Consider the following 18,406-nt stretch of genomic DNA (forward strand, 5'->3'; position numbering starts at 1 on the left):
TTTAAGGTTTAGGAAGGCATTAATAGAGCAAGTTTAGCATTTGCTCCTTGCTTGCTTGTATCTGTGACCCCTCCACTATACAACCCAAAGCCTGAAGGTTGGGGACTCTTGGCATGAAGGATTTAATTTGGAAATCGTATCTTTTTTAAAGTCTGATGTAACAGATAATACTTAAATCATTGATAGCTACTAAGAGCAGGGAAAATGGTAACTTGAACAATAAACCAAAGGACATGATGTAGAGCGTGAAAAGGCCTGCTCTCTGGGGACTGTTTGCTCAGTTACAAGCAGGCTTCAGAAGGGACATCATCTTCCAAAGATGGGAGCAAACACCAGCACTGCCCTGGTGTGACCGCTTGTCAGAAATCGCAGAATTACTCCAGGTAGAAATTCCTGACATATACTGTCACCACTTACATTAGGAACTTTATTTATTAATTCATTCGGCAAACACATCTGAGTCTGGATTTCACCAGAAGCAGATCCTGAGACAAGGATTCGGGGCAGTGGGATAAGGGAATGGTAGGGAGTGGAGACATGACTTGGGGGCGGGAGGAAAAGCAGCCCAAAAAGAGTGTTCTCAAGCCAGTTACAACTGTGGCCGAGGAAGCTCAAGCCTGAAGCAAACCCTGGGAGCAGGTTGGGAGGGGCTGCTTGGCCTTCCCACCTGGACCGTGCACAGGAATCTCTAAGGCTGTTGGGCTGCAGATTCTGATGGCAAGAGGTCTGAGCTGGGCCTAGGATTCTGCATTTCCAACAGGTTCCCAGATCCTGCTGCGCTCCAGGTCTGAGGACCACATGGCCTGCACATTATAACCCTACGGGCCACAGGGACAGGAGTGCTTTCACAGTGGCTTCGTGGGTCATTGGTTGATGGCTGCTCTGAGGCAGTGTTACTGCAAGGGCTTTTCTGGCGGTCCTGCACAAAGAAGAGCTTCCTTGCATGGCCTGAGAGGTCTCAGGCATAAAGGCAGAGCTGGGCTGGAGGTTGGAGGAAGTGCTGAGGGCATACGGGCAACCTGGCATCTGTTGCACTAACTGTGCACCAGGCTGTCTGCTTGGGACAGAGGGAAAAAGGGTTCCCAATCCTTGATGGCTGTCAACCAATGATTAAACCAAGTGTGACACATCAGGTATTAGGTGGTGGTAAGTGCAAAGGAAAAAAGTAATGCCAAAAAGTGGGAAAGGAAGTGTCGTGGTGGGAGGGAGTGATGTTTGCAAGGTTGGCCCATCCTCCCGAAAGCTGACCTTCATCAACCTGTGGGTATCTGAGAACAGATTATTTTGGGTAGAGAGATGAGCAAGGACAAAGACTCGAGTGGACCTGGCAGTGGAGGGAAAAGAGGCCAGTGCAGCTGGAGGAATCTTAGCAAAGGCAAGAGGAGAAGGAAAGAGTTCAGAGAGGCTGAGGGTGGAAGGCAAGTCCTAGAGGGCCCAAAGGTGACTCTAAAGATTTTGACCTTTCCTCTGTATGACGTGGAAGGCTGCTGGGGGATGAGCAGAGGAAGGCAAGGACATGACTTCTCTCTGCAGTATTGACAATGTATCGTAAAGAAGCAAGGGGGAAGCAGGAAAAGTGTTGAGGGGTGGGGAATGCAGGAGGCAGAGGATGTGGGTACTGAAAAATACCGGGGTTTTATAGAAATTATAGGCCAAAAGGGCTTTTGCTTTTGTACATCAAAACTGGATGTGGAATGTAAGGAAAACCTAAGAGTCAAGGATTACTTGAAGGTTTTGGACCTAACTAAGTGAAAAAACACAGCTGCTATTATCTGAGAGGGGAAGACTGAGAGGAACAGTTCCAGACACTATTTGGACTGAGTTGGGATCATGTCAAGTGTCGACGGTCAAGTAAGCACGTGAAGAAGATGTAAGACCTATAAATCTAGAGTTCAAAGAAGATGCCCAGACAGGAAATGTGAATCTGGGCGTCATCTGCCCATAGACTGTATTTAGAGTCCAGAGGCTCTGTTTCTCAAGAATATAAAAACTCTGTGTTAATGAAAAGAGAAAAAGAGAATAGAGATAAGACCTGAGTTTGGGGGCACTCCAATATCTGGAGGGCATAGCATGGCACAGAACTGGCAGAGGGGATGGAACTAGAGTGGGCAGAAAGGAAGGCAGAGAGCCCAGCAAGGGTGAGCTCAAAGAAGAGCAACAGTCAATGTGCCAAGTGCTGTGGGCGGACCAAGGTGAGGTGACGATGCACAGGGAAGACTCACCAATGAGGAGGCCCTTGGTGACATACAAGAGAAAGGCTGTGGAGCCAAGGGGGATGAGGCTTCACCAAAGGGAGTTTAAGGCAGAACAGGAAATGGAGACAACAAATACAAACTTATCAAAGGGTTTGTTATGATGCATCAGAGAGAAATGAGGTAGTAGTTGAAAGAGTAGGGAGGTTAAGGTGGACTTTCCTCTAAGATGGAGGAAATAACAGCAGAGTGTGGGACAAAGTGAATGATCCAGTAGAGAAGGGTAATCCTTGATGATGCTGGAGAGGGAGGGTGTTGCTAGAGCAATGTGCCAGAATGAGCAAGAGAGGATCGGAATGGCTCTACAGGTATTGGCCTTAGCTTAAAGCACATCCATTCTAAAAAGCAAAGAAGTAGAAAGGTTAACAGGACACATGGCTATTTGACTATTATATGAAATTTAATCCAACTTTAGTCTTTTGTTTCTGAATTGGCTATTATTAAACAGGTCACAGGAAAGCCATCTAACATTCAATTATGTAAGAGGTCACTTCCCCAGTGAATTCGTTAGAAGAGTATTTGAAAGAGTGAAACAATTATCTTTATATGATAATTTGTGGCTTGACAAAAATATATTTAGGAACACCAGGCACTTGGACCCATTATATTTAATGTGACAGATATAGAACCTCTAATGGTAAACAAATAAAAACATTCAGAAAGAATATTTCCAATATATGTTGCAGTAAATGTCATTAGCCTGGCCTGTCTTCCAGTACATTTTTCAATGGTGTGATAGTTTTTATTTACCCTGTGTTATTAGAGAGCGAATAGTCACTAGCCTTCAATTTTCACATCAATTGCAGAGAAAAAGATTCCATTTTCTATACCGTCTGGAATTGAAATTGACTTAGCATCTCAGAACTGTCAAAAATTTCTTTTACGAAAAGGTTTGCTTTACGGAGACTATAAAGTAGGTGTCATCCTTGACACTCGTGTTCTATATTCATGCCACAGGTCTGTGGAAAAGAAGCATTAAAGAACATCAGAAAAGGTCTCAGAAAGGCCTCGCCGTCATGCTTGGTGCCTCCTCTGGCTTCCCCGCAGTCAACTGCAATACTGTCGATGTCAGAGGTTCTCTATTTAAAACTGCTAACAAGAAAGAGAAGAATTCTAGAAGAATATGAGATCAGCTACCCTAGAACTTGTCTCTGCTAACAGGTCCATCTGACACTTATTTTCCTGTGTTAAAAACGGGAATCTCTGTTTCCATTCAAATGAGAAGCATACATTAAGTCCTTGGGATTTACAAATTCAAAACTTATTCCGAGGAATCCCCCCAGCATGTGTACTCATACAACGGGGCTGGTCTCTGTCCTGCTAACAAACAGGAAAACAAGTAAAATTATGCAAACTCTATCTTTTTGAGTTTTTTTTTTTTTCTTTCTATTACAAAGTCCTGTGCCTGCATTTCATAAAGATGGGCAGACTTTTCCACAGGTGCATTTTAACTGCATTCCCTAAATCGCCAGCAGTTCATACAGAATGCCATTTAATTTTACCAATGTGAAACTCGTCGCATTAATCCGCAGGGCAATTAGGCCTGAGCCATAAAAATCTACGAGCCTCGATATTTCCGACATGAACAAATAAACACTGTTATGGGTGCCTCCTTTCTGTAGTACAGGTGAGGGCTTTTGCCTGGAGGGTCTCGGGGTGAGGCCGGACTGCAGCTGCTACCAAGTCTGAGCAGAGTTCTGTCCTCACAGGCACACACCCCAACTCTCAACACCCTTTTTAAATGGTTCTCTGTTTCTTCATCACATTTATTTTTAAGTAGGATACAATTCCAACATTCGCAGAGAATAAAGCTAACTAGGTGGAGTCTTATCTGCAATTTTGAAGATGTGAAGAATGGAGAGATTGTCAGTTAAGGCTTCTTATAAGCAGAAAATTTCATTCTAAAGTATGGACAGTCTCAGATCAACCTGCATGTTGACAGAGCTGTGATTACATCACTTGGTCAGGCAGACTCTTGCCAGAAACATTTTTATAAAGGAGTGTGTGCTCTCAACTCCCTGTGGTCTCAGCAAATCTCAGAATTACTATTTGCCAAAGTATCTCTACTTTTCCCCAGGAAGGACTTGCTGGTTCAGCCACCCCCAAGCACAGATAAGGGAAGCACAGATATTGTCCTAACCCCCATTGTTTGTTTAAACCCTGTAACCCACAAAGGGACTAAAAAGTACCTTGCAAACTGGCCAATTTGGTCATCAACTGATGGGTGACAATCCCAACCCACACACCTCACTACCCTCGGACTGCTAACCCACCACCTGCATGTGTCCTTAGCCACCGTGTTGTGAAAGAAATCAAACTAGTGCGTTACATCATCTCGAAAGCAGATTCCAACATCTGATTGGTGTGTGCTGATGATTTCTGAATACGCCAGCAGCTAGACTGGTTTTCCGCTATGAAAAGGGGCTAATACAAATGATAGGAAAAAACACTCTCTGCCTTTTCAAGCAGTAATTTAAACCCCCAAGCTCAAAATCAAGATGAAAAAGTTCCAAATTGATTAATATGGAAATTACTAAACCATCAAAACTGCTGATGTCGTAAACAAAATTCGTCAACAGCCACTAAGAATTCATTAAAAGTAAATTTATTGTTTGCTTTAAAAATCGACTGTGCAATATGTGCTTCTCAAAGACCTTTTTGAATCTGGTTTGTTGTTCATCTCTTCTCAGGCTTCAGTTTGGCAAGGCTAAATGAGAAACACGGTATAGACAACACAGTTAGTAAGTACAGGTAAGGGAAGCAACAACAATTCCTGTTTGTTATTCTCCCAAAGCCTAAAGAGTGTAATCCAAACTACAACATTAAGTTTTAAAATCTGATCATGTTCTTTGTGTTCGGAAAACTACCATATTCTAAAAGGGGAAAGAGAGCAGTGTATCTGATTTCAACCAAACAAGGTTTCAAACTAAATTACCGATTTCCTCTAACAGAACTGAATAAAACAATGCTGCAGGGACACAGGTAATCATTTTAAACGTAATTGGAGGATTCAATTTTAATGGTAATATTGCAACATTACTTTGGCTTTAGCCTTCCATAGTGATAGGGTCTCAGCTCTCACATATGGACAAAAGCACAAAATAAATCTAAGGGGTACAGAGTAAGGTCAAGTCTAAGAACCTTTAGTTTTAGCATACACACAATTCCACGACACTCAAAAGATAACAAGTCTAATCTTTCAGGCAAAGCAATATCAAATCGTACTTCAGGGCTGGAAAAAAGGGCAACACATAGTTTTTCATACTTACTATCTGAGAATATTGTCCTAATATGGGGTTTTATTATCTTGTGGATTATTTCCATTTAAAGATGGAAACTAAGGCAAAAGCATGTTGCTGAACAATGCTGTGGCTTTCCTTTAAAAATGAACACATTTAAAATATTACATAATAGATCTCTCCCCTTCTAAAGGACAGAGTTGGTTCCTTCCCTCTTTAGTGACTATTTCATAGAATTGCAGAATTCTCAAAAATATCTTGGAATAAATGTTCACTTTGAATAGCCAAGTATCTGAGAATCAAACATAAACAAAGAGTCAAAATGCTGGACCCTCCCTCTGCTCTGTACTTTGCACAATGATTACATTGACAAGTCATGTTTACCTATTTTAGTAAGCACACTCAGGTTTCTTAGATACAAAGCCATTTTAATTAAGGCAACAGGAGGTCCTTATGTGCAAAAGAAGATGTAGCATATATAAAGAGAATCATACAAACATAAAACACTTTACATTTGTTATGCAAATTCACATAGATTTGAATTTGCGATTTAAAACTTACATTAAGACAGCTTTTGCACTCCATATAGTCCATAATTTATAAACAGAAGATTGATTTATATGATTCATAACGTTCTTTACTAGAGCTGTTTATCAATAATTAAACCATCTTTGGGACCACCATTCAATGTGCGAAAACCATGACATCTGTTTATCCCGATAAAAGTACTTATTCAATGTGCATGGTTTCCTCTGGTGCCGTTTTAAAAATAGGGTCCATATTTTTGGCCCTCATCAAATTTGACCTCAAATCATAGACAATTTATAGGGATAGGCATAGAGTATGTGTGTTTGCAGGGACCATGGAGGGAGATGGTTGGGAGAAGAGCCCATGAGCCTGTTTTTGAAGGAAAACATATTATTACTTTTTCAAGCAACTAAAGAGAAAAAGTTTATATGCCTAGAAAGCTAGACTCCCAGTATCTAATGTCCCTGCCCCTTAGCTCTTTCTTTGTTATCTGAACCAAAAAAACAGAAACAAAATCATAACAATAAACACACAAATGCACACGCACATCTCTGCTTTGTACTTCAGGCCTACAGTGGGCAGCCGCACTTGAAAGTCCTTACAAACTCTTCTAAGAAATGTATATGCACATACACATTTTGCTTAAGCTATTTAAAAGCAATACTGCAAAGGAAATCACATGCTATTTCCTTAAGAGAACAAAAAGAAAGGAAGAGACTAATTTTAAATCCGGACTATATTCCCCTATGTTATTTTAAAAAAGAAAATTCTATGTAAGAATCAACCTGAGAATGTATTAGTCTCAAAAGGATTCAATAAGTATGGAAGGTAGTTACAAAATATTTTGAAAAATCTAACAATCCTTTACGAGTCTTCTCTAATTATTAGAACATAAAATAATGGTATGAAGGAAGGATTAAGAGCCAATTGTCAATCAGACAAAAAGCTTATTTTATGTTTAATAAATTATTCTCAGAGAATTTTGAAGGAGAAGTGTTTGGCAAGCTTCAGCCACTTCCCCAAGGATGGAAGCAATGGTTTGCAACCAAATGGAAGACAGCCATGTTCGAGGAAACCAGACATGATACTGAGACTCTGCTTGAGATATATTTCCATTCTTCACTTGGTGGTGTGTTGATCTCCTAGGAGAAGTAACTCTGTTTTGTGGAACTCATATATTTCCATGGTATGGCTGATTTTAAACTGGCAACATAATGTCGTAAAGGTGGAGCTGGGGAAAGCTGTTTATGCACCAGCATAAAGTGTTAGCACCATGACAGTGCAAAAGGGGTAGGTAACCTTGAAAGCAGAGATCATGATAAAATGTGATAACATAATTAGGAAGTGGTGAATTCTGAGTATTGTTTTTGATTTTTATGAAACTTATTTAATTTTTATAATGGCTGTGTTTGGCAAAATTTCTAAACATTGAGCCACTGGTTCTCACAAGCCAACATGGGTGGATTCTAGCAAACCATTGATTCTACGTTCCCAGAAAGGTATGAATATAGTGATTTTCTTTAATAGCTACTCTTAAACACTGGGAGAATACAAGCTTATTTTTTAGTAAAACAAAAAACAAATTAAACAAACAAAAAGAACCTTTAGCTCCTGTACCTAACCAGAGAAGTTGGTTTTTGAAAATATGCAGGCCTTTGAAATTACAAATGGGTCAAACTTGTTAATCACAAAGCTGGCTCTCACTACAGGTTGCAGGTATAATGTACAGAATTTGATCTAGAGAAAACATCATATAGTATTTTACAGAACTTTTAGCAAAAAGGTGGTTGTTGGGTTACTAGTCAAGATCTCTTTGAAACATACATGTCCCCAGGCCCTCACACTCTCCACTCCTCTGGCCGCAAAAGGAAAACATCTACCAAATGGCCTCTCTTATTCTGGAGTTGTAAGTTACGGAAAAAAATAATTTGTAATGAAATAATTTATAACATATTTTATAAAAACAAACCAGAAATTTTCTTATTTTTTATTCCACAAGAAGAACAGATCACTAGGTCTACCTAAGAACTGTTGGCTGATGAAGGAAAACTAACAAGCCATTGGCTTTCAGTGAGACTTCAGGAGGGCACTTGGATGAGACTGCACTTCTTGTTGAATGTGTAAGTCTCGGGGAGATACCCTCCCCTTTCGTATTCTCTCATTTAAAGAAGACAGTAACATATATTCCTTAAATTTTAAAGGATGGGCAATGGCCTTCTGTCTGTGCATTAGGTAGGGGCCAGCTTCGGAGCCGTCAGTTTGCATATACGAAAGGAAACACTCCCTGGCTAACATAGAAACTGAAATAAAGTGGTAGTCAGAGCAATTTCATTCTGTAAGTATTCTTGGACACGGAATATAATGAAGAAAGATGATCTGACTGAAAACACATTCAGAAGTAGTATATAAACAAGAAAAACTCTAATGTAAAACTATGAGCACCCCAGTGTCCTGAAGCATCGGAGATGGAAATCTCATTGTATTTAGATTAAAGCTAATGTGGCTAACAGCCCAGGCTTTGTGTTACCTACCTCTATAGTTACTTCTTTCAGGCACTCGATTTAATCAGACGTGTACAGAGCACATCTGTTGTGTGGTGTGGCCTGCAGGCTGTGCCCTGAGTCCTCAACTTTGCAGGCTTGACATATCTTTAACTCCTTGAGTTATTGAGGTCAACCTCAGGATCATAAATCAAGAAATTCCATGAAAATAAAAATTCTTGTTCCCATTTTGCAATTAAAAAAAGTTAAAAGGAAGGGATTCCTAATACAGGGTAACTGCTTTTTGAAGAGTCAAGTGGCTCTGCTGTATGTTTTCAATTTCAAACCATCATCTTGATATGTTTAGGGGCTTAATTTATGGAACAATCAAGCAATCTTTATATTTAACATTAAATGCCTGAATATTATAAATCACCTGAGATGAACATTTATGGGAGAGTTTCAGTACAACTTCTGAACAACTTGTCACTTTTACTGTGTAACAATGATTTGTAAAAAAACGATATGCTAAGTAATCCCAGAGTATAATTTAGGGACACAAAAACAACTGTCAGGAAACAGCCAGAGACTACATTTAATGAAATCTTTACAGACTGAAGTAATAAGTATTAAATTAATCAACACAGCTTAATTGAAGCTCTATTTGCAACATTTTTTATTAGACTTGTTATTAATGAACCTTTAAATGCTACCACTAACTTGAGTTCTATGTTAAATTTAAATAATGAACCATTGTTCACACACACAAAAGAACAAACACTGCTTTAATAGCCCTTTGTCTCCATGGGGCTTTTACTCTTCTGCATAGCTAAAATGAAGACTTGTCCTTTCTTCCTTTCAACAGTTATTTACATGGTTGGCAAGATCTCATCTTTAAGGCTGCTAAAACGGTCTGAAATAACTAAAGCAAAATTCTGTACAAATTACAAGTATAATAGCGAAGACTGAAAATGAGAAAAGATTTGTGGTGGACCTCAGAGATAATGTTTGCAAGTCTGTGCTTCTCAAATTTAGTATTAACCTCACACTCACGTTATGTTTAGCGACCATCTGTTTTGGGTTGTTGAAGACTTACCTGAACATGTCTCCCAAGCCCTTCAGCATGCCCTTCTTGGCTTTCATTTTGTCTTTATCCTTGTCTCTATCTTTCTTCTTCTCTTTTCCAGCTTTATCTTTTCTCCTATCCGTCTTATCGCCTTTCTCTTGGTTTCCATTCATGTGTCTCTCCAAAGAATGTGAAGGCTGATCACTGGCAGTGGATACAGACTCTCTCCCTGATCTTGAACTTTCTTCTGTGTCTTCTTCCACTTGGAAGAGAAACAAACAAACACACAAACAAGGATAAGGAATATAGTGAACCAAAAGAACAAAGTGAAGGAAGCTAAAATACATGGGAAGATATTGCTTTCCCACATTTTCTACTGCTGTACAGCCTGCTATCAACATGGACTGCAATGCTATTTACTTTTTTTTTTTTTCACTTTTTATTTATTGAAATAATCTCTACACCCAACTCACAGGCTCGAACTCACTACCCCCAAGATCAAGTGTCACATGCTCTTCCAGCTGAGCCAGCCAGGCGCCCTTATGCTATTGACTTGTGAGGAGAATGAGAACAGAACATGTGATGTGGATGATTACCATGCACAGGGTATTCCTATGTGAAGATCATGTGCCAATAGAAAGAGAGAAGCCGCTTCTGGCCAGATGCTGATTCACTTGCGGTAACCTCCTCCTTGATACGCAACATGCAAGCTGGAGGGATTAGTAGGCCCTTGTCACACAGCATAGACCCCTCTGGGTCCTGTGGGCTGGATTTGCAAAATGCAAAGAAAACAAGCAGTTCCTCAAGTGCTTCCTTTCCTTATGGGGACAGATAAGGTAGATCTAATCTGGCCCCTCATTAATTTGTGAAACTGTGCCATTCACTAGTAAGCACACCAATTTCAGCACAAGACTTCTTTCTTCAGGCTCCCAAATATGTCCGTTTGTGATTTCTGAACAGAGAAGACTGATCTTTACAGTTTCTGGAGCTTCTCCTTATATTGTCATCAAATAAGGTCAACATCATAAGCAAATGCAATTATATCTTCTAATCCTAAATAACTCTTCGTGTCCATCTACAAAGGTGGGTAAAGTCAGGAAAATGTGTAAATCAATAACCTCACACTCCCCTGAAGTTTGCAGATGCAAAATTTACTTAGTGATAATAATATTCCATTCTTTGAACCAGCACTTAATAAGCGTATGGTCCAAGGGAACTTCAATACCCCAAACTTTTTTTTTTTTTTAATTTATTTTAAGAAGGCTCCATGACCAATATGGGCTTGAACTCATGACCCTGATATTGAGAGTCACATCCTGTACTGACTGAGCCAGCCAGGCATCCTGCTGCCCTAAACCTTTTAATTTGAAAGAATGACAAGAAAACAAGAGTAGGTTTCCACCTAGCAAAAGAATTTTGAGAATTTCTCTATTAAAAAATAATAAATGTATATACTAACAGCCACTATCATAAACCTTTTCTGAGATTGGTTGCCTAAGATTTTCTTCCAAATATCATAAGAATGATTGGGGATTCAGATTGCCCCTTGACTTCTGAGGTCATTTTATTCTCGTACATCAACAAATAAAACGTGAATCAACGTTTTTGAGCTTCTTCTAACACAGAACCAAATAGAACAGTTAAGCCTCTTCTCAGTATTTCACAAAGAACTGACCTCTGAGACAAGTAAATGTATCTTCAAGTGAAATTCACGAAGTCTAGCTTCTCCACCACAAAGGGACAATTCAGTTAGTAATAGACAATATGAAAGTATAATAAGACCAGTTAAAACAAACTCAGTATTCTGCTATTAAACCATCACAAATCTGAGAGGTGACTATCAATAATGGCATGACCACTGCAAAGTAATAAAGTTTGTTGTTTTTTTTTTTTTTTTTTTTAAATGCCAGAGCTACTTAGGATAATACCAAAAAAAAAAAAAAAAAAAAAAAAAAGTGTCCAATTCCTTTTGTTAACACATTTAGTTAAAACATGAGCCAACAGGGGCACATGGGTGGTGCAGTGGGTTAAACTCTGACTTTGGCTCAGGTCATGATCTCATAGTTGGTGAGTTCAAGCTCTGCGTCAGGCTCTGTGCTGACAGCTCAGAACCTGGAGCCTGCTTCAGATTCTGTGTCTCCTCTCTCTCCCTGCCCCTCCCCTGCTCGCATTCTCTCTCTCAAAAATAAAAATAAACATAAAAAAAATTAAAAAAAAAAACAAAACAAAAAAACATGAGCCAACAGATTTCTCATCCCAGCAGGTCATGCCTTAGTACAGCTAAAGAATAAAAGCATCACCATGTCTAAATCCGGAAGGTACTTTGGAGGTCATTTAGACCAACATCTTCCATTTCTTGCTGAGGAAACAGAAAGGTTTGGGACCAGCACAGTCCCACTCTGGGGCTCTTCCTAGTCTCATGTCCCATACAGTTGTACTTCAGCAAGACTTTCATGCATTTCTTTCATCAGCTCTGTTTGTGATTGCTCAATTCCATGCTTCATACAACACGTCGAGGTCATCTATCACCCACTCACTACACAGTCTGTCCAGAAGATAATTCCAGCAGTCAGCATTGTATTTCAGAAACCTATTGTCAATCCTGTGTATTCATTTAATGCTGTGACTTGTGGCTCATGTTGATGAAATCAATCAAGAACCTAGATCAAATGTACACAAACTCTAGGACTGATTAGCAACCATGAAACTGATTTTAGAAAGGTCTGCCTCCTTCTGCACTGGGTTATCTCAATTGTGAACCATTCTCCTGCTCCAAAGGACATTTGTAGATTTTTTTTTTATTTGCTTTTCTTCCTGTTGGTTAATTAATATATAAATGGGAATGGTACAGATTTGATAAAGGATGCCAATTACAACTTTCAGATAGGCATTGCTAGTCAATGCTTTACAGTATTTCAGTATGCTCTATTTACAGTATGCTTTCAGTAGCCTTACAAATAAATGCTGAGTTAAGGCTGTAATTGTTTTGGTCTACACAGAGCAGGGAAAGAATATCCTGGTCAATTAGCCCAATGACTTGCTGATTATATGCAGCCTTTCCAAATGTGACTCTCCCAAGAGAATATAAATATAACTTTAGCAGGCTTAAAGCATCTTGTCTCACACCCTTACACTTGGCTCTGTTGTACCTGATTGCCAACTGCTGTTTCAACCCTTTGGGAAACAGGTGTGGCCTTAACTTTGAGATAATCGTCCAAACCATTATAAAACAATTCTCAGAAGTTCTCAGGAACTATAAAACCCAAGTTTATTGGTACACTCAACAAAGATAAATGGGTGCTAGTGAATTTTCTAAAATTCCTAACATCCAAAACTCCTTTTATGCATACTTGCATAACTCTTTGTACAAACTTTTATTATTGTACTTCCCATCTGACATGATTACAAGTCTGCCTCTCATTCTCTAAACTTCTAAAATGAGGACTGCCTGGCAGAGAGCAGCTGCTCATAAGAGGTGGTTCAGATGAAAGACTACCAGTAAACCTGACTCATGACTTTATCCCAACTGAAGTTTTCTCCAGTCTCTGGGTATCACTGTTCTTCGAGTTGCAGAACAATACCTATTTTCCCCCGATCAAGCCTGACAAAACTAGCCACACCCCAACTACGGCAATGTTGCGAAGGCCCACTAGACTTGGTTTTGCTCTAATCAGTTTGTAGTATTTTTCATGTGATTACTGTTAGTGCTATACGGATTGTCTAATGGATTTTATAACCCTCTACAATATCTGAAACTATAAACAAAAAATGAGCTCAATAAATGTAAATGACTTAGTCTTCCACAGCAACCATTATCATAAATCATGAATGGAAGTATCAGTAGTGGTTCTGCTAGTTTTCTGCCTAATAGTTTTGGCAGAAGTACAAGGGCATATGTCGGCTCTTGGCTCGGTAATAGAATAAAGGCAGTGCCTTCACAACTGACTATATGCTGAAGTCATATTGGTTGCCAATTCTTTTCATAGGCACAATAATTTTCTGGTGTATGCAATACCACTTATTTTCTAAATTGGGTGAAACAGAGAAAATTAGTATTAAATTATTTATTAACTTCGGGTTTTGTAACCTCATTTTATAAAATCAAAAATCCTAATTCAGTTTCCTGCCCCAAGCAAGTGGACTGTTTTAAAATGATACTTGCACATTTGAGAATTCTTTATGCTTATTCTGAACATTCTAATTTAGATAATACATTATCACAGAAACTCTTCTGGGGGTGTACTGATTTAACTAATCCCTTTGAATGCCAACTAATTAAAAATATTTAGCAATATGTGGCTTCATATGTACAAACATAAGATGTTCTTTTAGAGTATCATAGTATATATGCTTCGAACTCTAAAATTATTTGATAGAAAAAAATAAGTATCTCTCACTTTGCCCTATACCTATGCAGAATTATGGTGATTATCCAAAGCTTAAATAAATTGGCTAGGCATCTTTAATTTTTTAAACTATATATATTCAAGGTCACAGATATACTGATCAGGTTATTTTTTAAATTTTTGCAGCCAATGTTTGTACATTTAGTAATATTACCTTTATAATAAAGTACATAAAATATTTTTATTCCCTTAAACTTAAAGGAAACCACAAAAAAATTCATATAAATAATTTTTTAAGTAAGAAAAGTACTGATAATATATTAGGAGTAAGTGGCTTGATCTATTGTGTTCCTACACTAAATTACAATGCAAGAACTAATTATAAACTTATATTTAGATAATCTATTTTAAATGCTGTGTTTTACATTTTTTTCTCTTGAATTTTGCTCATCTTTAAAGATTATTTGATTTCATTTTGCAGATAGCCTACACAAGGGAAGATGATTATCTTCTTCCAAACAAATAGAAATTTCTATTTTTGCCTAACATTTCTGTCTATTTTATCCTGCTCCATACACTGAAGTGTGCCACGTGATTATTTATAAAGGTAGATACTGTTAGGTTTTTCCTTTAAGAAGGTATAATGTGAAGATGCTTGTCTCTTTAATGCAGCATAGTCATTCTGCAATTAAAACACACCTAATTACCATGTTTTCAACAGATGCAAATGCAGCTCAATTAAAATTCTAGTCCATGTTACAAATTAAGCTACTTAATTCTGCAAGGTATCATGTAAGGACTGGGTCACCAAGAAGTTTGGAAAAGATTGGGCACTTATATGTTAATGATTATGGAGAAAATGACTTTAGGTTTCAATTGAAACTCAAAGTTCTGCAGCTCATGCCATAAATAAACACTTCTATCTAGTTATCACAAACATTTTACTGTCAAAAATTGACTCTAAATTACATGGTCATGAGAGTCTTTTCTCCCCCATTGAGAAGCAATGCTACTGTTGATACTGTAATGATCTCTGTGGGTTGCTTATCCACAATACATTCCCCCTTTCTCTTTCCTAATAGAACTCTGATCGTGTTCAGGAATGCAATCTAGCTCCAAGGGGTTAACTCAGTAATATACCAACCTATGGGTGCCTGCTGCTTGATTTAATGGACCAGTGTTACTAGTCCAAGAATGGCCCCATCAGCCATGCTTGGGGAGATGGCTCACTCCCCTCTGTTGGATATGGACAGGAAAGTAAAAGGTCTCTGGGCCTTGCAATTACCCTCTAGATAAGCTGAGTTGTGGATATTGCAGCCAAAAGGGCAGGAAGATGTTGGGTCTTTGCTAATACCACTGGGCTATGAAATCAGTAGTCCCCAAAGCTGCCCAACTCCAGAGCTCAGCAATGAAGACAGTGCATTTCCTCATGGTTAGAGCTGGTCTGCGTTGGATTTTCTACTAAACGCAGCTGAAAGCATCCTAACAGGTACATTGTGTAAATCAAACTTTAGAGCAGCTGTGGAGTATCTAGTCTATCACAAGTGTAAGAGTTAGCAGTTAATGTAGAGCTGGGTAGCTGTGACAACTTTGCTAGAATTAAATGATTTGTTCAGACTTCCTACTAGAGATAAATAAATTGTTCAATAGATAGAAACAGAGAAATACAAAATGAAAATGATAATATTACTTCTTAATCATCAGTAAATAAGTTATTTCCTCTGAGGGCACAGCTCAAAGAAGCATCATTAAATATTTGTTGAGTGAATGACAGAATGATTGAACAAACAGCCAATCACATGAAAAACTATCCTTTACTGCTCTCCATTTAAGAAGGACTACTGTAGGTATTAGAAATACCTAATGATAGGATCACATACTCTTAATTTAAAATTTATTTTAGAAGACAAACATTTAAATGGAATAATTGCACACAGTATGACTAAGTCTTCAGAATCTATCTTCTTAAAACTTAAAATGAGTAAGTTACAATAAGACATTAGTAATTGGAAAATTTCACTGGACTTAGCAAATCCAGTGACCCCTACCAACTTCTATGGATTAATCTTAGGTAACAAAACAAAAGCAAATTTAATAAAAATAAATTGAGGACTGTCAGACTCCCAGGCACTGCAAAGTCCTACACAGGATTCAAGAACTTTGGGGATATAAATATTATTTCTGTTTCTTATTTAAGTTGAATATTTTGACTTTGGAAAGGAAGAAAGATGTGGAAAATGAACAGCTAGTGATACAGATGGTGTCGAGTAACAGGATCTGCTTTTCTGGACTCTGACTTTTAACATTAGAATGATGAGCTCTTGGCAATGGAAAAACTTAGCTTTTTCAGAATGTTTAAAAAAAAAAGCTGGCATGAAGAATGAAACATGAAGAATTAAGAAGCTTTTATACTCAAAAGTGGGGTGGGAATAATAACTGACATGATGAAGAACCAAGAATATGACCGTGAAGACAGATGAAGGAATCATGTGACATTCAAAAGTGGTATCAGAGAAGTGCTTTCAGCAACTGGGGGACAATTTAAATAGTAAATAGATGATTCCAAAAGTGCTCTATTCTATATGTATATTCATTTCATTAAACAAACAAACAAAACAGCTCTGTTTCTGTTGGAGTGAGGAGTGGGTAGAAGGGTAAAAACAATTAAGATGGCTCTTCCAAAGAATTTAAGACTTATACTAAAAACCATTCTTTGCTTCTACTTTATATTCTAAACTTCTCTTTAATCATCCCTCCAAATGAAACAGGTAAAATGCTCCTGAAGATACTGGTAGAATGTCACCTCCATTATCCTTCCCTTCCCGAGAGAATGCTACAGAACAAGTACAATGAGGGTCATACCCTCAATTTTCTGAACCCTTGCACATTTCCTTTTGGCATCTAATTGATTTTTACATTCAAATGATGGTCCACAGTGGATATTGCTTCCTCTCCATGGGGACAATGTACAGTGAAGCTCCAGGCTTTCCTTTCAACAGACCGAATGGATTGGCTACACAACCAAAATGGCAGCACTCACAATTCTGTTGGAACTTCCACTAAAAATTTTACTTTTAATCAAGGAGTGAGCTTTGTGTCAACTCTATATTTTAACAATATATAGAAAATTATTTACAGTGTCAAAGAAAGAGATTCCAGGTCACTGCTCTGACTCTTAAGGATGTGTGTGTGTGTGTGTGTGTGTGTGTGTGTGTGTGTGACAAAATACAAAATAAATAACACAACAATGTACAAATGTATAAAGTAGTAAATGGCTAACAATGCTCTATTTTGCTATTTATTGAGAAATCAAAATGACTGTCCCCCAAAAGCCAGTGTTCTTAACTACCAACCAATCCATATTGGGGAATCCACAAAAATTTCTTGATGCTAAAAAATGCTTTACAGTAAAAAGTCTCAGAGACATTCTGTAAAATCAGGGCTTTAGAAAGTCAAGGGAAGACTAGATTGCTTGGGAAACAGTTTCCTGAAGAAGTAAGACAGTCTAATGTATACATTTGAAGGCAGGGGCAAAGTCAAGGATAGTAAGAAGATACACTTCGTGGAGAGTGCATGGTCTGGACAAGAACGAGCATGGAAGCTTGAAGTACTCGGAGAATAAGAATGTGATTACAGAGTTTACTCAGCAAATCTAGAGACAGCAGGACCAATTAGAAGATCCTAACAATAACTTCAGATATTAAATAATGAGGATTTCAGTTAGATTGAACAGACGGAGTGAAATTAGTAGATTTCATGGGGAAAAATTAAGAAAGCTTGGTAATGGAGTGATTACACAGTATGACGATGATTCTAAGTTTCAGAGCCTGGAAGTGCTAATGAGAAAAAAATCACATCATCACCATCCATCTTTCTGTGTGAGATGCTAAGCGTGTAAATGCATTTTCTTACTTTTCTCTGGCATTGCCAAGCATCATTACTCACCTGGATTATTTCATTACTGACATATAACTGATTTTCTTGCCACTGACACTGCTACTTACCATCCCATCCCTGATAACCATCCTCTATCCTACAACTCCAGCACTCCTACTCTTAGTTGAAATTCTTCAAATGTTCTTTAAGGTCCTTAGTATAAAATGCAAATAATTTAAACAAGGTTGTGATCTGTTTTCCATTTTCATCCTAAATCTCATTCCTCATTATGCTGTCACCTGCACTATATACATCAACCTTAATCCAACTATGGCAATCCAGGAAAGGTCACTGCTCATGATGTTTCATATTCTCCTTATGCATTGCAGGTGTAGACCACTCTAGCAATGGCAGTTATCTCTACCAATACCTTGTCTGGGAAGCCGTCTCCCCCCTACCTACCTATCTGCTCTAATTCCACGTAGGCTAAGTGGGGAGCCCAACTTTTGGTGCCATGGTAACCTGTGCACTACAATGACCCTTAACCACATTACTTCTTAAGTATTGGTTTATCCACTGGGTTGGACTACCCTGTGCCCCGCAGGACTTTATAGCCTAA

General features: G+C 38.3%; 1 protein-coding gene across 17 annotated transcripts in view; it reads right to left on the bottom strand.

The window, feature by feature from the left end:
• Positions 1-18,406, bottom strand: part of PARD3 (par-3 family cell polarity regulator) — a 661,972-nt gene that overhangs the window by 189,762 nt on the left and 453,804 nt on the right. For 15 of the 17 annotated variants that reach the window (XM_060658990.3, XM_060658996.3, XM_060658994.3 and 12 more), the window contains one exon: positions 9,596-9,827. In XM_060658990.3, the coding sequence (XP_060514973.1) occupies positions 9,596-9,827 (232 nt within the window). Of the gene's footprint in view, positions 1-4,841; positions 4,960-9,595; positions 9,828-18,406 lie in introns of those variants that run through there. The other 2 variants (XM_060659002.3, XM_060659001.3) reach the window with 1 other exon arrangement.

The sequence above is a fragment of the Panthera onca genome, chromosome B4, assembly GCF_046562875.1.
Source record: "Panthera onca isolate mPanOnc1 chromosome B4, mPanOnc1 haplotype 2, whole genome shotgun sequence".
NCBI lineage: Eukaryota > Metazoa > Chordata > Mammalia > Carnivora > Felidae > Panthera > Panthera onca.